This window comes from Anguilla rostrata, chromosome 8 (genome assembly GCF_018555375.3).
Source record: "Anguilla rostrata isolate EN2019 chromosome 8, ASM1855537v3, whole genome shotgun sequence".
Classification (NCBI taxonomy): domain Eukaryota; kingdom Metazoa; phylum Chordata; class Actinopteri; order Anguilliformes; family Anguillidae; genus Anguilla; species Anguilla rostrata.
Window position 1 is genome coordinate 13337251 of NC_057940.1, and position 17185 is coordinate 13354435.

At 40.5% G+C, this 17185-nt stretch overlaps 1 protein-coding gene across 1 annotated transcript in view; it reads right to left on the reverse strand.

Annotated features, from left to right (window-relative positions):
* Window positions 1-1622: 1622 nt before the first annotated feature.
* Window positions 1623-17185, reverse strand: part of LOC135260863 (cadherin-10-like) — a 31970-nt gene continuing 16407 nt past the window's right edge. Inside the window, exons 3-12 of the mRNA XM_064346513.1 lie at window positions 16835-17129; window positions 10802-10921; window positions 9913-10080; window positions 9160-9347; window positions 8266-8519; window positions 7490-7626; window positions 6899-7020; window positions 6490-6598; window positions 5924-6175; window positions 1623-2659 (exon numbers count right to left, since the gene is read on the reverse strand). Coding sequence (XP_064202583.1) covers window positions 2169-2659; window positions 5924-6175; window positions 6490-6598; window positions 6899-7020; window positions 7490-7626; window positions 8266-8519; window positions 9160-9347; window positions 9913-10080; window positions 10802-10921; window positions 16835-17129 — 2136 coding nt within the window. The 3' untranslated portion in view covers window positions 1623-2168. The remainder of the gene's footprint in view (window positions 2660-5923; window positions 6176-6489; window positions 6599-6898; window positions 7021-7489; window positions 7627-8265; window positions 8520-9159; window positions 9348-9912; window positions 10081-10801; window positions 10922-16834; window positions 17130-17185) is intronic.

Sequence of the window (17185 nt, forward strand, 5' to 3'; positions counted from 1 at the left end):
GGCCTGTAGATCAATATACAAAGAATTAATCACTGAACCCACATCTGGTACTCTGTCATAGGAATAAATAGTGCCATGCATTTCCAGATGGGAATCAGACTACTTAACCTGCCACCAATGTGATTGTTTGTAATTGTCTGAAATACAGTTGAATGTGCTCATATGTTATATATATCCCAAATATTGGATGTTTTTTTCTCTGCCTGTAGCTTAAGTGCTAACACAACGAAAGTACTTAGCATAACGAGCAGAACAGCATAACCTTCACAGCATGTGAAAGCACGCAGTGCAACAGATGGTATTCAGATCAATAAAAAACACTTAACATCTGACAAGCTCGCATCTGAGAAAAGTCCAGTGCAGAATTAAGGGTCGAAACACCTCACCCTTGTCACACGTCTATGATTGCAGATATCTTATCTGGACTTTTTTACTTTAAAAATATATTTTTAAGCCTTGGTTACTGAAAAAATGAAGTTTAACATAAATCCCAGATTGTACCATCCAGTTGTATAACTCCCAAAAGGCTCACTGGCATTTATCATTTATTCTGCTGTGTGTATCCTGGGGTAATACTAACATTAGGGTGGATAAGATCATTGATTTAACTTGAAGCCTGTATTCATCTGTTCAATGACATCTTAAACAGGATTACAGTACTTATCTTCCCCACATCTGCTGTATCAGCATTTTGTGTTTCTGGGAAAAGTTCTTGCAGTCAGCAAGTGATCTTTCCCATAAGTTACTGCAAGACAAACATTTATTTATTTATTTTGTCCCCTGAGAGTAATGGAGGTTTCACCAACGGACAAAGTGAGCTGCTGTTGCCTCATGAGAAAATACTGCTCAGGTTCAGAAACATTATTTGAACTAAGCTGCCCTCACAACGCATCCATAATGCAAAAATTAAAATCTTCACAGATACATTCTGACTTCCTGGCATTTGTGGTGCATTTGAACAAACATGACAATCTTGGTGACCTAACCGTGACTATCGCTGACCTAGATGGTTTACTGATCTAAGCCACAAGAAAATATCACCTGACCAATAAATGGTATAATGAGGGAATAAGTGACTGCATGCCATAGCTCAACTGAATACCCATTCATCCAAAAAGGCGCCGTCTGTAGAAACAGTCATACGTTTTAAGCAAGACAGAGAAAGACTCCTCTAGCCTAACATTAAAACGGCTGTGATAAGGTGATATATCATAAATGCTATTTTCCTCATGCTTCAGAGCTCATTGTGTGGTTAGCAGATCAACAGCAGACAGAGATAATGAAAGTAGCATTTTAATAATGCTCTTTGCTAGAAGCCTTACTGTTTTATGCACAGTTCAGCCAGAAAGAAAACTCAGGGAAGGAACTCTGTGGGACTCATTATGGATAGAAAAGAAGAGAGATTGCAGTTGCGGATAAGACCTCAAGCACAAAACCTGTTGAATGTAAGCACACTTACAATAAGATAAAATTGCAGAAGGTAATATGATTGATCCATGTACATGATTAAAGGATTTTTTGTCAAATGAATCATAACAGATGTTGAGCTGAAACAATACATGTTAATTTAATTTGGAAGAATTTATGAAAATATGCTGATATTTAGACATTTTTTATTAAAATATATAAAAATATAAATATAAAACATGACTCAGCATTCATACAATGTCAAAGGTTTGTCAATGATACTAAAAGAGCAGTCTGTATCACATGTGAACATCGAATCAAAATCAAGCCACAGTTTGACGAGCAAATCTCACCAACCATTCACTTGAACATAAAACAATAAAATATAATAATTAAATATTGTCATTATAACACATTAATCACAATTATCTATTTATGCTTCAGACTGAAGCAGAATCATTTTCCCCCTTAAACACTGACTGTGTACAGAATACCAGCACCCTTCTCCTAATTACAAACGGTTGGCCACAGCATAATACACAAAAACCTCAACAAAATTTATCATATATCTTCACCATTTACAAAATAGATAAGTACAACAAAAAGAAATAAGTTAGAAAACCAGAGTTAAAAACCATGACTAGCGTGGTCGAACGATATTCAAGTTTTCATGGAATCCAGAGTTACAGCCAAAGAAGTTACCTCTTCCTCGTTCACGTCTTCACGTTACGTTGGCGGGCGTGTGTCGTAGCGGCTTGGACCTAAGCCTCTCTGGCCACGCTCTTTGCTATATACATGTCGGCCAGCTTTTTGAAGTGGGGTCCCCAGCTGCCGAGGTAATCGAACTCCTGATCGCCGTCCGCCTCGGCCGACCCGAGCGAGCTGAGAGACTCGGCGAGGGAGCCGCTTCCCTCGTACGCGTAGGTGGCCAGCGAGTCGTAAGGGGGCGCCGTCGGGTCCGAGTCGTTGTCCGTCAGCCGGCAGCTGATGAAGTCCCTGATGTCGGAGCCGCCGTGGACGGGCGAAGCCCGGCGGCAGGGGAACAGCATGTCCGGGATGATGTCGCGCCGCTGCTTGTTGACGTCCAACACCTCGGGGTTGCGCAGCGTGCCGATGTCGAAGGCCTGCGTGTCCTCCTCCCCGCCCCCTTCGTCGTTGTAGCTCACCACGTTGTCTCTCACGTCCTCCTTGGAGATGATTAGAGGCCCCTTCTTCTTCTGTCTTCGCAGGGCAGCGAACAAAACAACAATCACTGAAATACAAACATTTGAATTTATATAAACATTTTATATTTATATTACTCTACAAATACATGTCGGTGTATGATTATCACAGAGAGGGCTAAACCACAATTACTGCAATATAAACATTTGCATGTGGTTAAATTACACTGCAAATACATGTGTCAGTACACAGCACAGACGTTACTTCCTGGTTCTTTCAGTATGTAATTACATAAATAATGGGGCTGTGCCATTTATCCACACTTGGCTTGGGTACACTTGGCTTGGTGATGTATTGTGTGAGGTGAAACAGTGCATATAGTGTGCAAGTAGTTCATGTATTAAGTACCCAAGTACAAACAGATTTTAAAATCAATTTGGACACACATTTTGTTCCGTTCTCCCTATGATCAAATAATTAATTTTAGCCACACCGCTATTAATAGCTTGCTAATGTTATATTCATGTTAAATATATGACCATGGTGCTATGATATGAACAAAATATAAAGTGACAACATTTGCATCTTTACAAACATCTTTCTAACATTGATATTTCTTTGGTGGCAGTTAACACACAACCTCAGTCGTCAGAGAGCAAAAAGTTGGCCCGATACCCAACAAAGTCACAGCATACCTTCAGGCCCTGTCAGGTTTGGGTCAGGATGCAGACCTCCAATTAATAGTATATTGCAAAGACATGTCAGTGCACTATTACTGCAAACCAACATAACTGAAATTTACATGTATTTATATTATATTACAAAAATGTATGCAAGTATTTCCATCACTGTATCAAGAGAAAACTGAACAACAACCACTGTAAACATATGTATATGTATTCAACTGTAATTCAGTGGGAACATCTTATCCTCTGCTAATACATTTTTGGATCAGCCTACAGCAGTCTGAATCACACCCTCAACTTTGTCTCCATCTCATATTCAGTGTAATGCCCTTTGGCTTATGGTTTCAATAAATACTAAAAAAAACAGTTTTCAATAAATATCATATTTTCATAGCAGTGTTTTTGTCCGATTTTTCAAACCTTTACTTCTGTGCCAATGTAACCCCATCTAGCACATACACTAACATTTAATGAAATTATTTTCAGCAGACACAAGGCTGTACAATGAGCAATCATTTTCATCTCTGAAACAAGGCCTCGAGTTACAAACTGAAAGAAGTAATTCATTTAAAAAAAAAGTAATTTAAACATAGACCAAGTGTATGTATGTAATGTACATATACAGGTAAATACAAAATGAGTAACACAATTTTTGTTGTTTAGGCCTTGTACTACAGCATACTGTATTTGAAATAAAGTGATTTTTGGGGGTATTTACATCCATAGCAGGTTATCCGTGTATGAGTTCCCCCATTTTAGGGGAGCAAAAGTAATTTTGTTACTCTTGTGATCTTACATCATCACTGAAGTAGGGATGTGAACGACACACTTTTCTGACTATTGGCTAGTTGCTGTCTGATTACTGACTAACCGTTTTTTAACTTCCATGAAGTTTTTTGCAGATAGTAGAAACTGGAACATCCACGCCTGCCTCCTGAAGAGTGTTTCTGATCTGTTGGACAGGTGTGTGTGGCTTTTCTTTCATTATGGTGAGAATAGTTTGGTCATCAGCTGTAGAAGCCTTCCTTGGCCTACCAGGCCCTTTGCTCTCTTTCTTCTTAATGACATTCCAAACAGTTGAGTCTGGTAAGCCTAGGGTTTGGCCTATGTCTATGATTGTTTTCTTTCTTATTTCTCAGCATCATAATGGCTTCCCTGACCTTTCATATGCACAACTCTGGACCTCAAGTTCACAAATGACAACATTAGACTCCAAAGGCTATTAAAATCCTAGAATCAAGACTAGATACTGAAAGCGTTTAATAAAAATCTGAGAATCTGCATTGTAACTACATGTGAATTGTTTGATTACAAATAAAAAATTGTGGCGTACAGAACCAAATCAAGAACGAGAATGGATTCTCGTGGACGAGAATTTCCAGAGACGATGATGAACAAATCATTGTCCTGAATGAAACAGTGCCGTTTCCAGAGAGTGGAGGTTAAATTCAAGCACAAAAAGTGTTTTTTCAGTCACCCGTCAGTCACTACAGGCAGGATTATGGTAGAATGCCAGTCCTGCTTTCTGCCCTCCAATGGAGCCCTGGGCTGATCTGCTTGGAGAGCCTCTTTATGGCTTTCGGTTCCCCCAACAGTGGACTTCATCACTGTTCCAGAAGATTGCCTTCTTGTATGCGGTGAAATTGACACTGCATTGGGTGGGGGGGGGGCGGTAAGGGGGTGGGGGCACTCGACCGCTAAATGACAACTGAGCCGCTCTGCTTCGCCTGCGACGGGCGGGTTCATTTCTTCCCGCCCGTTTCCTTCGTTTTCCCTTCGATCAGTCCCGTGGGGAACACACGCGGTGTAAAAACGAAGCCCCGCTGGAGACGTTGGGGGAAAAAAACGAAGCGAAATGGCGAAATGTTACTGGAGACGCTGGGAGGCTTTTAGGCAGAGCCCGGACGAGACGTCGATACTCAATTTGTTACGGTACAGGCGCCGGTGGCCCACGGCGCCAGGGAGGATTTATATTCAGCGGGAGACCTCGGGTTGGCAGTGTGTGAAATGATGAGAAAGTCCAGCGTGGCCGGAACTTTCTGTACATGCCGAATCGCTCTAATGAACACACAATACTGCGGCGACCTCAGCCACAAACCTTCAACATTATTTTTATCAGCTCACATTGTACATGTACCAAATCCAAAATCTTCTGTATTATATCTACACTGCACATGCATTGGTCATATTCTCATAGCAGTACTTATTGTACAAGTACCGAGCGCAAATTCATTGACGTTATACCAACAAAAGTTTTTAAAAGTAAACATTTCCAAAATAAATGTTCTGACAATATCTGTGTTTTACTTCACAACAGGAGAATAAAGTCTCATTCAAATGATGTTTTTTTTCTCTTGCACATCGCTGCAAGCCCCTCATTTAGTTTAAGAGCGCTGACATGGGCCTGTGCTATTTTTAAATGCTGGACCAGATGAACAGCCAGGTGGACGGGTCCCATAAGGCCACACTCGACCAACCGATCGTTCACAAAGGATTTGGACCATTACGCATTATTGACGTCCCCTTTGGCGGCGACCAGATTCTCAGCTCTTCAGCTGGCTCTCACGCTGTGTCGCTCAGCTAGAGAGGAACACACAGATTCCAGCAAGTAACCCCCCCTCTCTCCCTCCCCAGTTTGGACGGACAGGACCGGGAGGGGTACTCACTGAGGAGGATGATAACGCACAGCAGGACGGCCACCAGGGCGGCGGTGCTGAGCCTGGTGGAGAGCAGGAAAGCCTCGAGGCCGCAGGACTGCACGTTGCCCTTGCGGTCGCAGGCGCACACTTGGATGGTCAGCGTGCTTGTACTACTCTGGATAGGATAGTCATTATCAGATATAACTACGGGCAGAAGGTAGGCACTCCTTTCACGCCGACTAAATCCACTTCTTCCGGTCAGAATTCTAGCTGTGTTATCTAGGAGTAATTCCAATAGTCATACAGTCAGCAAACACTCTCAGAAAGAGGCACAGTCAAGGAAAACTCTATTATTGCTTTTTTTTTTTCTCACAGGAAAAAAGATTAAAAAGAATAAATACATAGATTCAATTTTAAATAGTTTTGCTCATATCTTTTTGAGTGTATATCTTCAGAAATGTCCCTTTACTATGCATAGTATTTATGTTAGTTTCACCCACACACAAACACACCACCCACACACACACACACACACACAAATCACATCAGTAGATGACACAATGATGTCAAATATAGTCACACAGATATGTTACCTTCATTGTCGACGACTGTAAAGTTTGGATTTGAGGAACTCAAACTGAAAACAAATTTGTGTCCAATAAGAGGCTCATCTGTGTCAACCGCACTTATAGTCTGAATTAGCTGGGGACAAAACCATATATCAGATCATTTTGAAAGACTTTTACCCTAATAAATATGATTCTGTATCCATATTATAAAACACAGAAAGTATATCCATAAGAAAGCTATCCATTAAATTGCCTTAATTTCTGTCCTGTCAATTAAAATATATGAATAAAGTGTCTTTTAGATAATGCATACGAAACGAAGCATAAACAAAACAAAAACAAAGAAAATTAATGAAACTATGAATACAAACTACAGCTTACAGTTCCTAAAAAATCAACATTTTTTCCATGATTAAGTCACAGGGATAGCTACCTGTCCAGCTTTGACATTCTCACAAACAAAGGTCTCGTAAAACATCGCAAATTCAGGCGCGTTGTCGTTGATGTCTAGAAGCTTGATGAAAACTGGGACACGACTGATTTTCTGAGGGTTACCTAAAAAAGGAAGTGTGAGTCAGTGCAGAAAAGTAAGTAATGTCCACATCAACCACCATCCTCAAGCAAGGTGGAGTTGGCCTCTCTTCTCATCAGGTTTCCGCTGGAAAGAATGGATTTATGTCAAGTTTAAACCCAAACCCAAAGCATAATTGTGCTGTTAAATAACACACACACTTTTTTAACTGAATATAATACCATAACATATGAAAATAATCAACTTGTAGAAGTGTTTTGCATTCATTATCAAAATAAATATATTAAGAAAATGTATATTTTTGCAGAACATACACAGTAAATGGCTAAAATGCTATGGTGTATATCACAAATGTGTACTCAATTAAAATTTCCTTAAAATAGCATCTACATATTTCTTGAAAACCATGTGCTTTGCTATATATTCAGTGTACAGTCAGCAACATGGCAAGCCAAGTGAGACATTTAATAGTAAGGAGAGGGGTAAGCATACCTATTTCAGTAGCAACCACTGAAATGTTATGCCATTTTGAGGCTTCCCTGTCGAGGAACTGCAGAGTTGAAATTGATCCATTGAAGGAACTGATGTTGAAAAGTCGATCAAGGTCAGTGTGCCTGTCTATAGAGTACCTGAGGATAGAGACTTCATTTTATAAAGTGCAGTGCTGAAAACTGAAAAAAATGTTTAAAAAAAAAAAGTGATCATATAACAAGTATAGTTTGTGGTTCAGTTATTTTTTGTGGTAGTCAATTTTTAACCTAGCATAAATAAATATGAATCTAAATGTTATCTACAGGTTCCATAGAAGGTTACAATATGCACAAAACTGGGATATTGCTGGGATTTAATGAACATTTATCATTGACTTTGACTAGCAAGTAAAAACAAAATATCCCCCCCCCCCCAAAAAAGCTCAATTTGATGATTAGCAATCACTAAAAGTAAGTAAACAGTGCTTGTGAAGAAAAGGTGTAAACTAAGGTTACCTCAATGTTAATAACAAATATTGATTGGCTACAGGTCATAGCTTTCAAACCACATTCATTTGTGTTTATTGTGTTCCGGACTAATCATGATATTTTGGCTACATATGGAAATTCAAGCCGCCTTGATTGGTTAATCAGGGACACTGGACCTAAGTAATTGGCCAATTTGACATTTGATTGCTAATCAGGGATAATAGGGCCGTGTAATTAACTGGCCAGGCACATTTGGGACACCTCGCTGGTGACATGACGGTGTCGCCTAATTGGACAACTGTGACTGACCTGACCCGGTGATCATTGACATCGGGGTCCCAGGCGCTGACCACACCGATCAGGCTGCCCACGGGGGTGTCCTCCTGAACCTCGAAAACGTACAGCGAACTGCTGAACACGGGGGGCTCGTCCACGTCCTGCACTGAGACCTTCACCAGCGCCGTGTCTTTAAACGGACCCAGGTGATCGAACCGGTGGTCCAGGTGCGCGTTCCACGCCTCCACCTTTAGGGTGTATGTCCTTTTGTTTTCGTAGTCCAGGCGCTGGTAACCAGAGGAAAGCAAAGACAGAAGGTGTGAGCTGTGATATACGAGACGTGAATAAGTAATAATCTCAGTTCTGGCACAGTTCCTCAAAACAGTCGCTGTGGAAGAAGTGCATCGCCCTCTGAATGTTTGAGCATACGAGCGATTATCCCTCATTCTGATTCAGACCCACGTCTCCGTGCCGATGATCTCCTCGGTTTTCTATTACACGGCTGCTTTCAAAGTGTACAATTGGTGTGCTATTACAGCTTCAGGATTGCTCTGAGAAGTCATTTTGGGCTTGATCTTTAATCCAAGCCTGGTAATGTGCACTCTGGCTGTCTTTTCCTTTCTGTTCCAAAGATTTGCAAGATTGGCTTAATGTGCAATTATGAGCAGGGAGTGCTGTCAGTGAAAGGCATGCTCGTAGCCAGGTTTTTAAAAAGGTACGCTAAACCTGTGCTCAGAGAAATAGGGAGCAAGCGCAATGACAGGGGAATGAAACAGACACCTTTGTAAAGTTAATAGGATGCGATGTGTTTGATATAGGAAATTAACCTCTCTGTGCATTTCCTTTTTTCTTCCCATTCCAGCCGCAGTCAAGGCGCTTGAGGAAAAAGAATAAGAGTTTTGAAGCGCGGTATGAAAGAATATGCACCCTTTTGACGGTGATAATGCCCTCCTGCGTCACCCTGTCAGTGGCGATGGCGAACGCGTCCCGCCCGTCGCCGTCCACGATGCCGTAATGCGTCTCGGCGTTCACTCCGATGTCGCCGTCTGCGGCTTTGATCCGGCCCACCGCTGATCCCATCTCTGCCGACTCCAACACCGACAGGTGGTAGGAGCCTTTAGGAGGGGGCCAAACATGAGAAGTGTGTCCTTATGGCTGCCTGATGTAATGTAAATGCTTCAGAATTAACAAAGAAAGCGTCCCTGTAAACCAATGCACTGGCGTGCATGAAAGGTGCACAGCTAGTCATTGGGTAGCCCTTTATTAAGCATACTTTATTAAGCACATTGGGTAGCCGTTCATTAAGTGCACTTTATTAGGCACATTGGGTAGCCCTTCATTAAGTGCACAGTTATTAAGCACTTTAAGTATAATGAAACAATATTCCCATTACAGCCAACCATTTCAACAAGTATGCTTTGAATTGTATGCAATGTTTGAGCATTGTGTGGTTACAACAAAGTTATTTCATAGGTAATAATTACCTACATTACATGGTGATTCTTTCATTTGATATTTGATATAAATGTTGTAATGCCTTTTAGGGTTGAATTCCAATTATTTAGTATATTTTCAGCTTTGTGGACCACCCCCACCCCCGCCAGACACACACACACAGACATACACACACAAATAAATAATTAAATAAATAAACATTTCAAAAAAAGAGAAGATTCTGACTGTGAGGGAAGCGGGGTGGGCTGTTGTTGACGTCGGTCAGGGTGATGTTAACTGTGGTGGTCCCCGTGAGCCCGCCCATCTGGCCCGCCATGTCTTTGGCCTGGATCACCACCTGGTAGTGCTCGCGCATCTCCCTGTTCATGTTTGGCAGAGCCGTCCTGATCTCACCTGGACCGAGGGAAATCGGCATGTTCTGCTAACATAGCATCCATATGGTATTTGCTCAGAGTTAGCCTTTAGCATGAGATACAGTATCTGTTTGCTGTACTTCTCTGTGGAGGCCCCAGCAGGTTTAACAAAATCTTCACTCAGATATAGCTTCAAGCAACATTTGACCTTTTACTCACAATGCAACAGTTTATTATTATTACTATTATTATCATCATCATCATCATCATCATCACACACATTGCGGGTTCAGTGGCTATCACAATAAAAAAAGAGAATTGTATACAAAATTATAATAGTATTTTCACTGTGAATCACCATTAAGGACTAACATAGGCAAGACAAACGCAGTGAAATACACACACTAGACATTTTATTTGTGTCTCTTTCATATTTGTTTTTAAAAAATATATATATATATATATATATATATATATATTTTTTTTTAAACAAATATGAAAGAGACACAAATAAAATGTCTAGTGTGTGTATTTCACATGCTTATATATATATATATATATATATATATATATATATATATATATAGCGCTCCCCATTTGATCATCACTTCAGCTCAGATTCTGAAATCCCAGATTGAATCACTAAATTAGCACAATAGACTTCAGTCTGTCCGGTCTTATTGATAATTATTTTCAAAAGGAGGGAAGAAATGGAGGTGGGGAAAATGGAGATACGCTCCATTTAAGCTTTAAGCTGTTACCTGACTCTGGGTCCACGGAGAAGTACGGCTGTCCCTGTAGGATACTGAACACCAGCTTGGCACTGTTCCCATATGTGGCATCATCCGCATCTATGGCAGTGACTTCCATTACAGAGGTTCCTGGAAGGAAAAAAGTAATCCAAGTGTCTTCCACAGCAACAGGTGTTTAAATAAATGAGTAAATGAATACAGGCCAGTACATTATACAGAGTTAAATTGATTCTAATAGCCCTTTAGAAAAAAATAATTTTTGATTAGCCTTTTCAGACTTGAAGACCACAATTTCACATATTCATTTAATATTTTCACATATGAATTAAAATACTCACATGTGAAAAGAAAATGCCCCATGTGAACTGGATGTGAAAAGAAAATAGGCCACATTGTGTCGTTTCCATCCTAACATTTCCATGTCACTGACTTTTTCAAATGTAAACTACAATTTTAACATGTGAAAACAAAACGTGTGACTTGAAATAGCATAGGTTACTCTTCCCCACCCTCATTTTATAAGTGGGATTATTTCTATAGTTCACATGTGCACTTTTCACATGTTCAGTGTTCACATGTGATTTCTGGTAAGGGGAAACCCTTTTAATCTTTTGCACTTTTCTACATTTGCTCCGAATTGCACTGTTTGAATCTACTCAGTCAGACTACTAAAGATTTAATGTTGAGTATTTTTATCAACAGTTCCAATCCATTATTGTCAGAACCAGATATTTATGTCTTGTCGCCATGAATGTTCTACCCAAACTAGAAGGAGAACCTTTCAACAGGTTAACACACCATCTCCAAAATGTGGCATTGAGGGTAGTATGGACTCCAGTACAGAGAATGTATTACCACAGCAATGAGATGAGGTCACTGCACATTCTGAATCGCTTTTCTGGGATAAATTCAGCTGTGAAATAGATGCAATCTCACGGCCATGAGCGTGTTAATGTGAGAGAAATAATATATGCATGTGAAGAAGAATAAAACAAGCTTTTAATTGTCAGTTAAGGATACATGTTGATTGGATCCCAGGCAGAGATTGACCATGTTGTTTGTAAGTAGCAAACAGTAGACAAATTCCAACAATAAACTTTTACTGAGTCTGGTATGGAAGCACAATTATACACCAGCAGCTGTGCCACTCAGGGATTAGTTATTACTTGGTTAGCAAGGTTTCTGTAAGTAATACTGGAGTGCCAGTAAGAGACAGTCTTCCCTCTGCATTAATAAAAAGAGAAAAAAATGTCCCAATGCACCGGTTGGGGGGTTGGGGGGGGGGAGGTTTGGGTTGAGCGCGCTCTGTAAGGTGGCATCATAAAATGTGAGGTTCTACTGAGGTCCTGACTCACTGTGCTCATGAGGGACCAATGGCACTTGGTAACCAAATAGGGGTGTTTCTCCAAAACACCTGTCTGTCTCAGTTTCATCAATGAAGCATTCCTATTACAGGCAACTGACTACACACTCCCTTCCTTTCCTTACCTACTTCTCCAGTCATTGCTGCAAATGAGAAATTAGTAGAGGGAGAGAGAGGGAAACATTCCCATCTAAAATAATACGAGCCAAAAATAATCAGTTCTCATATCGTATAACCACCTCACCCTCCACATTAATATGCACAGCACAGATCGGGACAAATTAAAATAGATTTCACACTGGCGGCAATCTCCCTGGTAATTTGCATATGCAATTGAAATTACCCTTAGGATGGAGAACATTGGTGGTTCAGCATGCAACAGGGTGCTATGCTTTGCTCACATAGAGATGTTTTAACTTAAACAGATATTGCCAAAGAAATGAGATTAGGTGATTGGATAGTCTGAATCCCTTCTCTGGGAAATGTAAATGTAGGGGTGAAATGAACACTTCTGGCTGTAAGTGTGCTAATGTAAAGCCCCTTTCACATGTGCATCTTTGCCCGTAAATGTTCCGGCAAAATGTGTGAATAGGAGCAGTACATTTTTCATGTAAGATGTTCTTCCAATTTGCCAGACCAGGAGGACCTAGTAAGATTTACGGAAATCTTCTACCACAGCTCTACTGTGAACAAAAGCAGCAACCTTCCCGGGTAAAGCATGCAAAAGGTTAAGATGTTCTTACAGAACAAGCAAACCAATCATGAGAGACTCAAAGTCAGATTTGATTGTAAAACAACAAACAAAACAGTAAACTAAAGAAGAAAGCATTTCTGTAAAATTGTTGGAAATTGGACTGACTCTAAAGCAATTAGAGGACAAACTGTAATTAACAGACAGCTCTACATTAAATGTAACATCCTGCCTTGACAAATATATACAAAACGGTCATGTCATGAGTGAACAGATTCTACACTGAATTTTTATGCACAGGAGACCTATGCGTGGAAGTGGAAAACAACATTTAACCAAACATGGACAAATGTTGATTGAATCTGAGGCAGAGATTGAATATATTTTCTGTAAGCAGCAAACAACAGACAGTTTCACACAATAGACTTTTAATTTGTTTTTTCTCGTTTGACATTTGAAAAATGGAACTCTCCAACTGACCATTACTTCAGGCTATATTCTAATGCAGTGTAAATCAGTGCAACTTAATTCAGTCTGTGCAGTGTTGCTTCCTTGTATTTAATAAATAAATTATTTAACAACAACAACAATAATGATAAGAAGAAAAAGAAACAAAGAATAGCATCTGCACTTTTGTAGTCAGTAATGGCAATTATATTTGTCATCTTGTTCTACTCAAAGTTATGTATTGGAACCTGTTTTACTTGAGTATGTTACATGGATATGTTCACCACACTGAGTATGGCGATTGTGTTTGACATTGGAATTGTGTTTCTCATTTGCTTTGAGTGCTCTAATGGCATCCTCAAACTCCGGGGGTACAAAGAGGAACCAGACCAGACTGTGATGAAACAGTTGGGCGAGCCCAGTCCTAAAAACCTGCTGGACCAAAATGTTTGATAATCCACTGAGACTGCCCACACAGATTAGCCATTCCTTATAGTGCCAGGCAACATCATCTTTACATAGAACCATGCTTTCATGAATTGTTTCATTTTAATTAGCAGGATTCTTACTTGGTTTAATTAGGTGTCTGCTGCGAACATACTCCAGCATCAAGTCTACTGGATTCCAACATGTACTCATTAAATCGACCACTGACAGGGAATCGTTAGCATACTCTAGACTCTTAGCACTCTGCTTTTAATATTCACAAGACCTTATTGCACCACTCGTTATTTAAAAGCATGCAGTACATCACCTTGAATATATTGAGATTTCTGTGATTCATAATTCAAGAACTCAGAATTAAAATTTTGAGGTGTGACTGTAGTTTAAATTCTGACTGAAAACCAAAGTTGCTGTCTCTGTCACGGTTTCTGTGCAGGTAGATCATTTTTCTGTGCCTGCACCGGCTCAGTGGTTAGCATTCCGATTAGCCACTCGGCTAATAGTTATTTTGGTGTGTGGGGACGATTAGTTCGAGCTTGTAGATTAGCCACTCGGCTAATCGTTATTTTTGGTTCCTGTGGGAGGATTGTTCCTGCTTGAACATTCCATGCATTCCTGCAGGGTTACCTCTGATCTGTTTCACCTGTGGGTTGCTCACATCTTCCGCTGATTACCAGCCACACCTGTGGCTGGGTATTTAAAGCGTCAGTAGGCAGTGGAACGGTGCTTGAGTGTAACATGTTTTGCTCTAGCCAGTTCCCTGTCGTATTTCTGAGGAAGGTGTAAGGATTTTAAGAACAAAGAAATTTAAAAGAATTCTGACTTCAGTTTGTTTGTTTTTTTTGGAGAAAGGTATTAGGACGGTATATGTCCAGATTCTGAGGCTGGTGGTTTTAAGGGGTTATTGTGTCGCCGTTGGGGCACAAACCTTTCTGCCTCTTACTAACCAGTTTCCCCCCTGGTTTTAGTTGGCCTCAGAACTTCTTCTGTTGGTTTTTGAAAAGACATTTTCTTTCTCTCTGCTTCGGGTCGAAGTCGTTTTTTCTTTTCTTTTCCCTATTCCTTTATTTTCTTTTATATACTCCTTCCTCAGTTACCCGTTTAGGGGTTTATTCATTTTTTGGGATACGTCCCTTAGGAGTATAGCACCCCCTTCTTATTTCGTCTCTCACGAGACTCAGTGGTTACTGGAGTGCCCCTTTGGTAACTTATAGATCGCCTGTTTGGTCGCGTCTGGTCTTCACACTTCCCCTCCCTCACAGTCTCAACTTACATAAATTCAGTCAGCCTCCAGGAGAGTCCAGCTACATGGGTATGCATATGCACTGTACAATGTGTGCATGAAGTTCATGATATTGTGGAAGCACAATTGGTAATTGCATTGCCATCTCATAAAAGAATAATTCAGTTTTCAGAATAAAAATAAAAAAGAGAAGGTGTAAATCTTATGTTTACTTCTAAGTCAAAGTTGACTCTAAGTCAAATGACAAATGCTGACTGAATACATGCCAAGACACCAAACTTATCCAGAGGGTATACAATCCCTTCAATGGTATAAGTGTGTTTGACTGAATACAGTCCATGTTTGAACCCAGTCCCAGTTCCTCATTCTTTATCCCTCTATGTGACACTTAGTTGGTATTGCTGACCCTTTACAGTAACACGAGGTTCAGGCTTCTGCATGTGACGTGCGATTCGATGTAGTACACACCGAGATCACAACTTCGATCTGAAGCGTGCTCTCGTTGCTGAGTGTCTTACTCTGTGCTGTCTGACCTTGCTGTTGCTTTGCTGACGCAATTAGCCCTTACTTTTGGAATTCTCCAGAATATTCTCTTTTGAGCTTCATCTACTGTCCATATCTTTTTTTGTTTTTTCTTTGTCCCTTTGTTTCTTTCTTTCTGTTTATATTAATACTTTGATCTGCACAATGTAGAACAAATCCTGGCTCTTCTCTGGGATTTGTGCACCACACAGCCACCTCTCCTGAATATTAATCATGTACTGTGGATACTCTGTTCTGCACATTTATTTTGTCATTTTTTACCTTAAGGTCCTCTGAGCCTTTAATAGGTTGTGATTGATTGGCTTCCTCAGGGCATGCTCTAAATGAAATAGGACTGGAGTCTGTGGTCAATTTATCTATTTTCATAAGCTGTGTACAGAATCGCTCAAGCTCCACTCAGACCAGGTTCTTTGTTTTGTTTTTTATGGGTGGTCTTTGCATTGGGCTGTCAATCTGGCATCACATCTCTATGCCTTGCACTGCAAGAGCATTGCTTCACCATCCATCCATCCATCCATCATCTCTACTGGCTTATTCCAGGTCAGGGTCATGGGGGGTGCTGGAGGTTATCCCAGTGTGCATTGGGCGAAAGGCAGGAATACAACCTGGACAGGTCAGCTTCACCATTTATGCAGAAATTTCAGAAACTGTTCACATCATGACTACCTGCCTAAAGCCACCCGTCTAGAAACATGGATTAGATTAACTAATTCTAGTTTTGAAGTGGTAAAAAATCTGTTCCGAGCTTCAAGGGCATTTCAGTTAATGATTTTCACGTACTGCCTCCTACACCGTAGACTCCCTTGCAGAGAGTATGATAAATTTGACTTTGAGGAAAAGTTGACAGGAACAGACTGGTTTTGACATTGACATGTCAGGGCTTTATGATCAGCTCCCTTGTATTCCAAAATGCATTCATCACACACATAAAAAGCTAAAAAAATAAAATCCTTTCAGGTGGAAAAATGATCCTATACATTATGTTAGCCAACCTGCTAACATTTCCATCTTGCTAAAATGATGGATAATGCTTAGACAGTGATTTCATGGAACAGCATGGCTTCCCACAGGTATATTTATTTAATAGCCAGGCTGGTACATAAGTTAAATTTGAAGTTATAGGTCACAGTAATTTTCGCTATTTTAAAGTAGTTTTTTACCATTTGTTACCATTTATTTGTTGTTGTTGTTGTTATTCAATAGCAGCTTAAGGTATGTTATAGGTTTCTAATTAGTTAACTTATGATGCCTTTGAATGAAAAAGACATTTGCCACTGAAACAAAAAAAAATAAGGTTTTGGGAAAACATACCAACTTCGGACATTTCGGGGACGCTGGCGGTGTAAACCTCCTTGGTGAACTTTGGCTCGTTGTCGTTGATGTCGTGAATTTTGACGACAAATTCGGTCTCCGGCTCCAGCGGACGGCCCGTGTATCTGTTGACCGCCTGAGCACGGAGGGTGTAGTTGGCCTTCTCCTCCCTGTCCAGCCCCTTGGTGGCGTGAAGGTCGCCTGACTTTTCGTCGATCACAAACAGGGTCCCTGCACCCTCTCCGGTGAGGACGTACTTGACGCTCCCGTCCCCTTTGTCCATGTCAGAGTGGAGCTGTGGGGGACAAACTGTATTCAGGCTTTGTACACTTTTCTAACTCGATGCCTTTT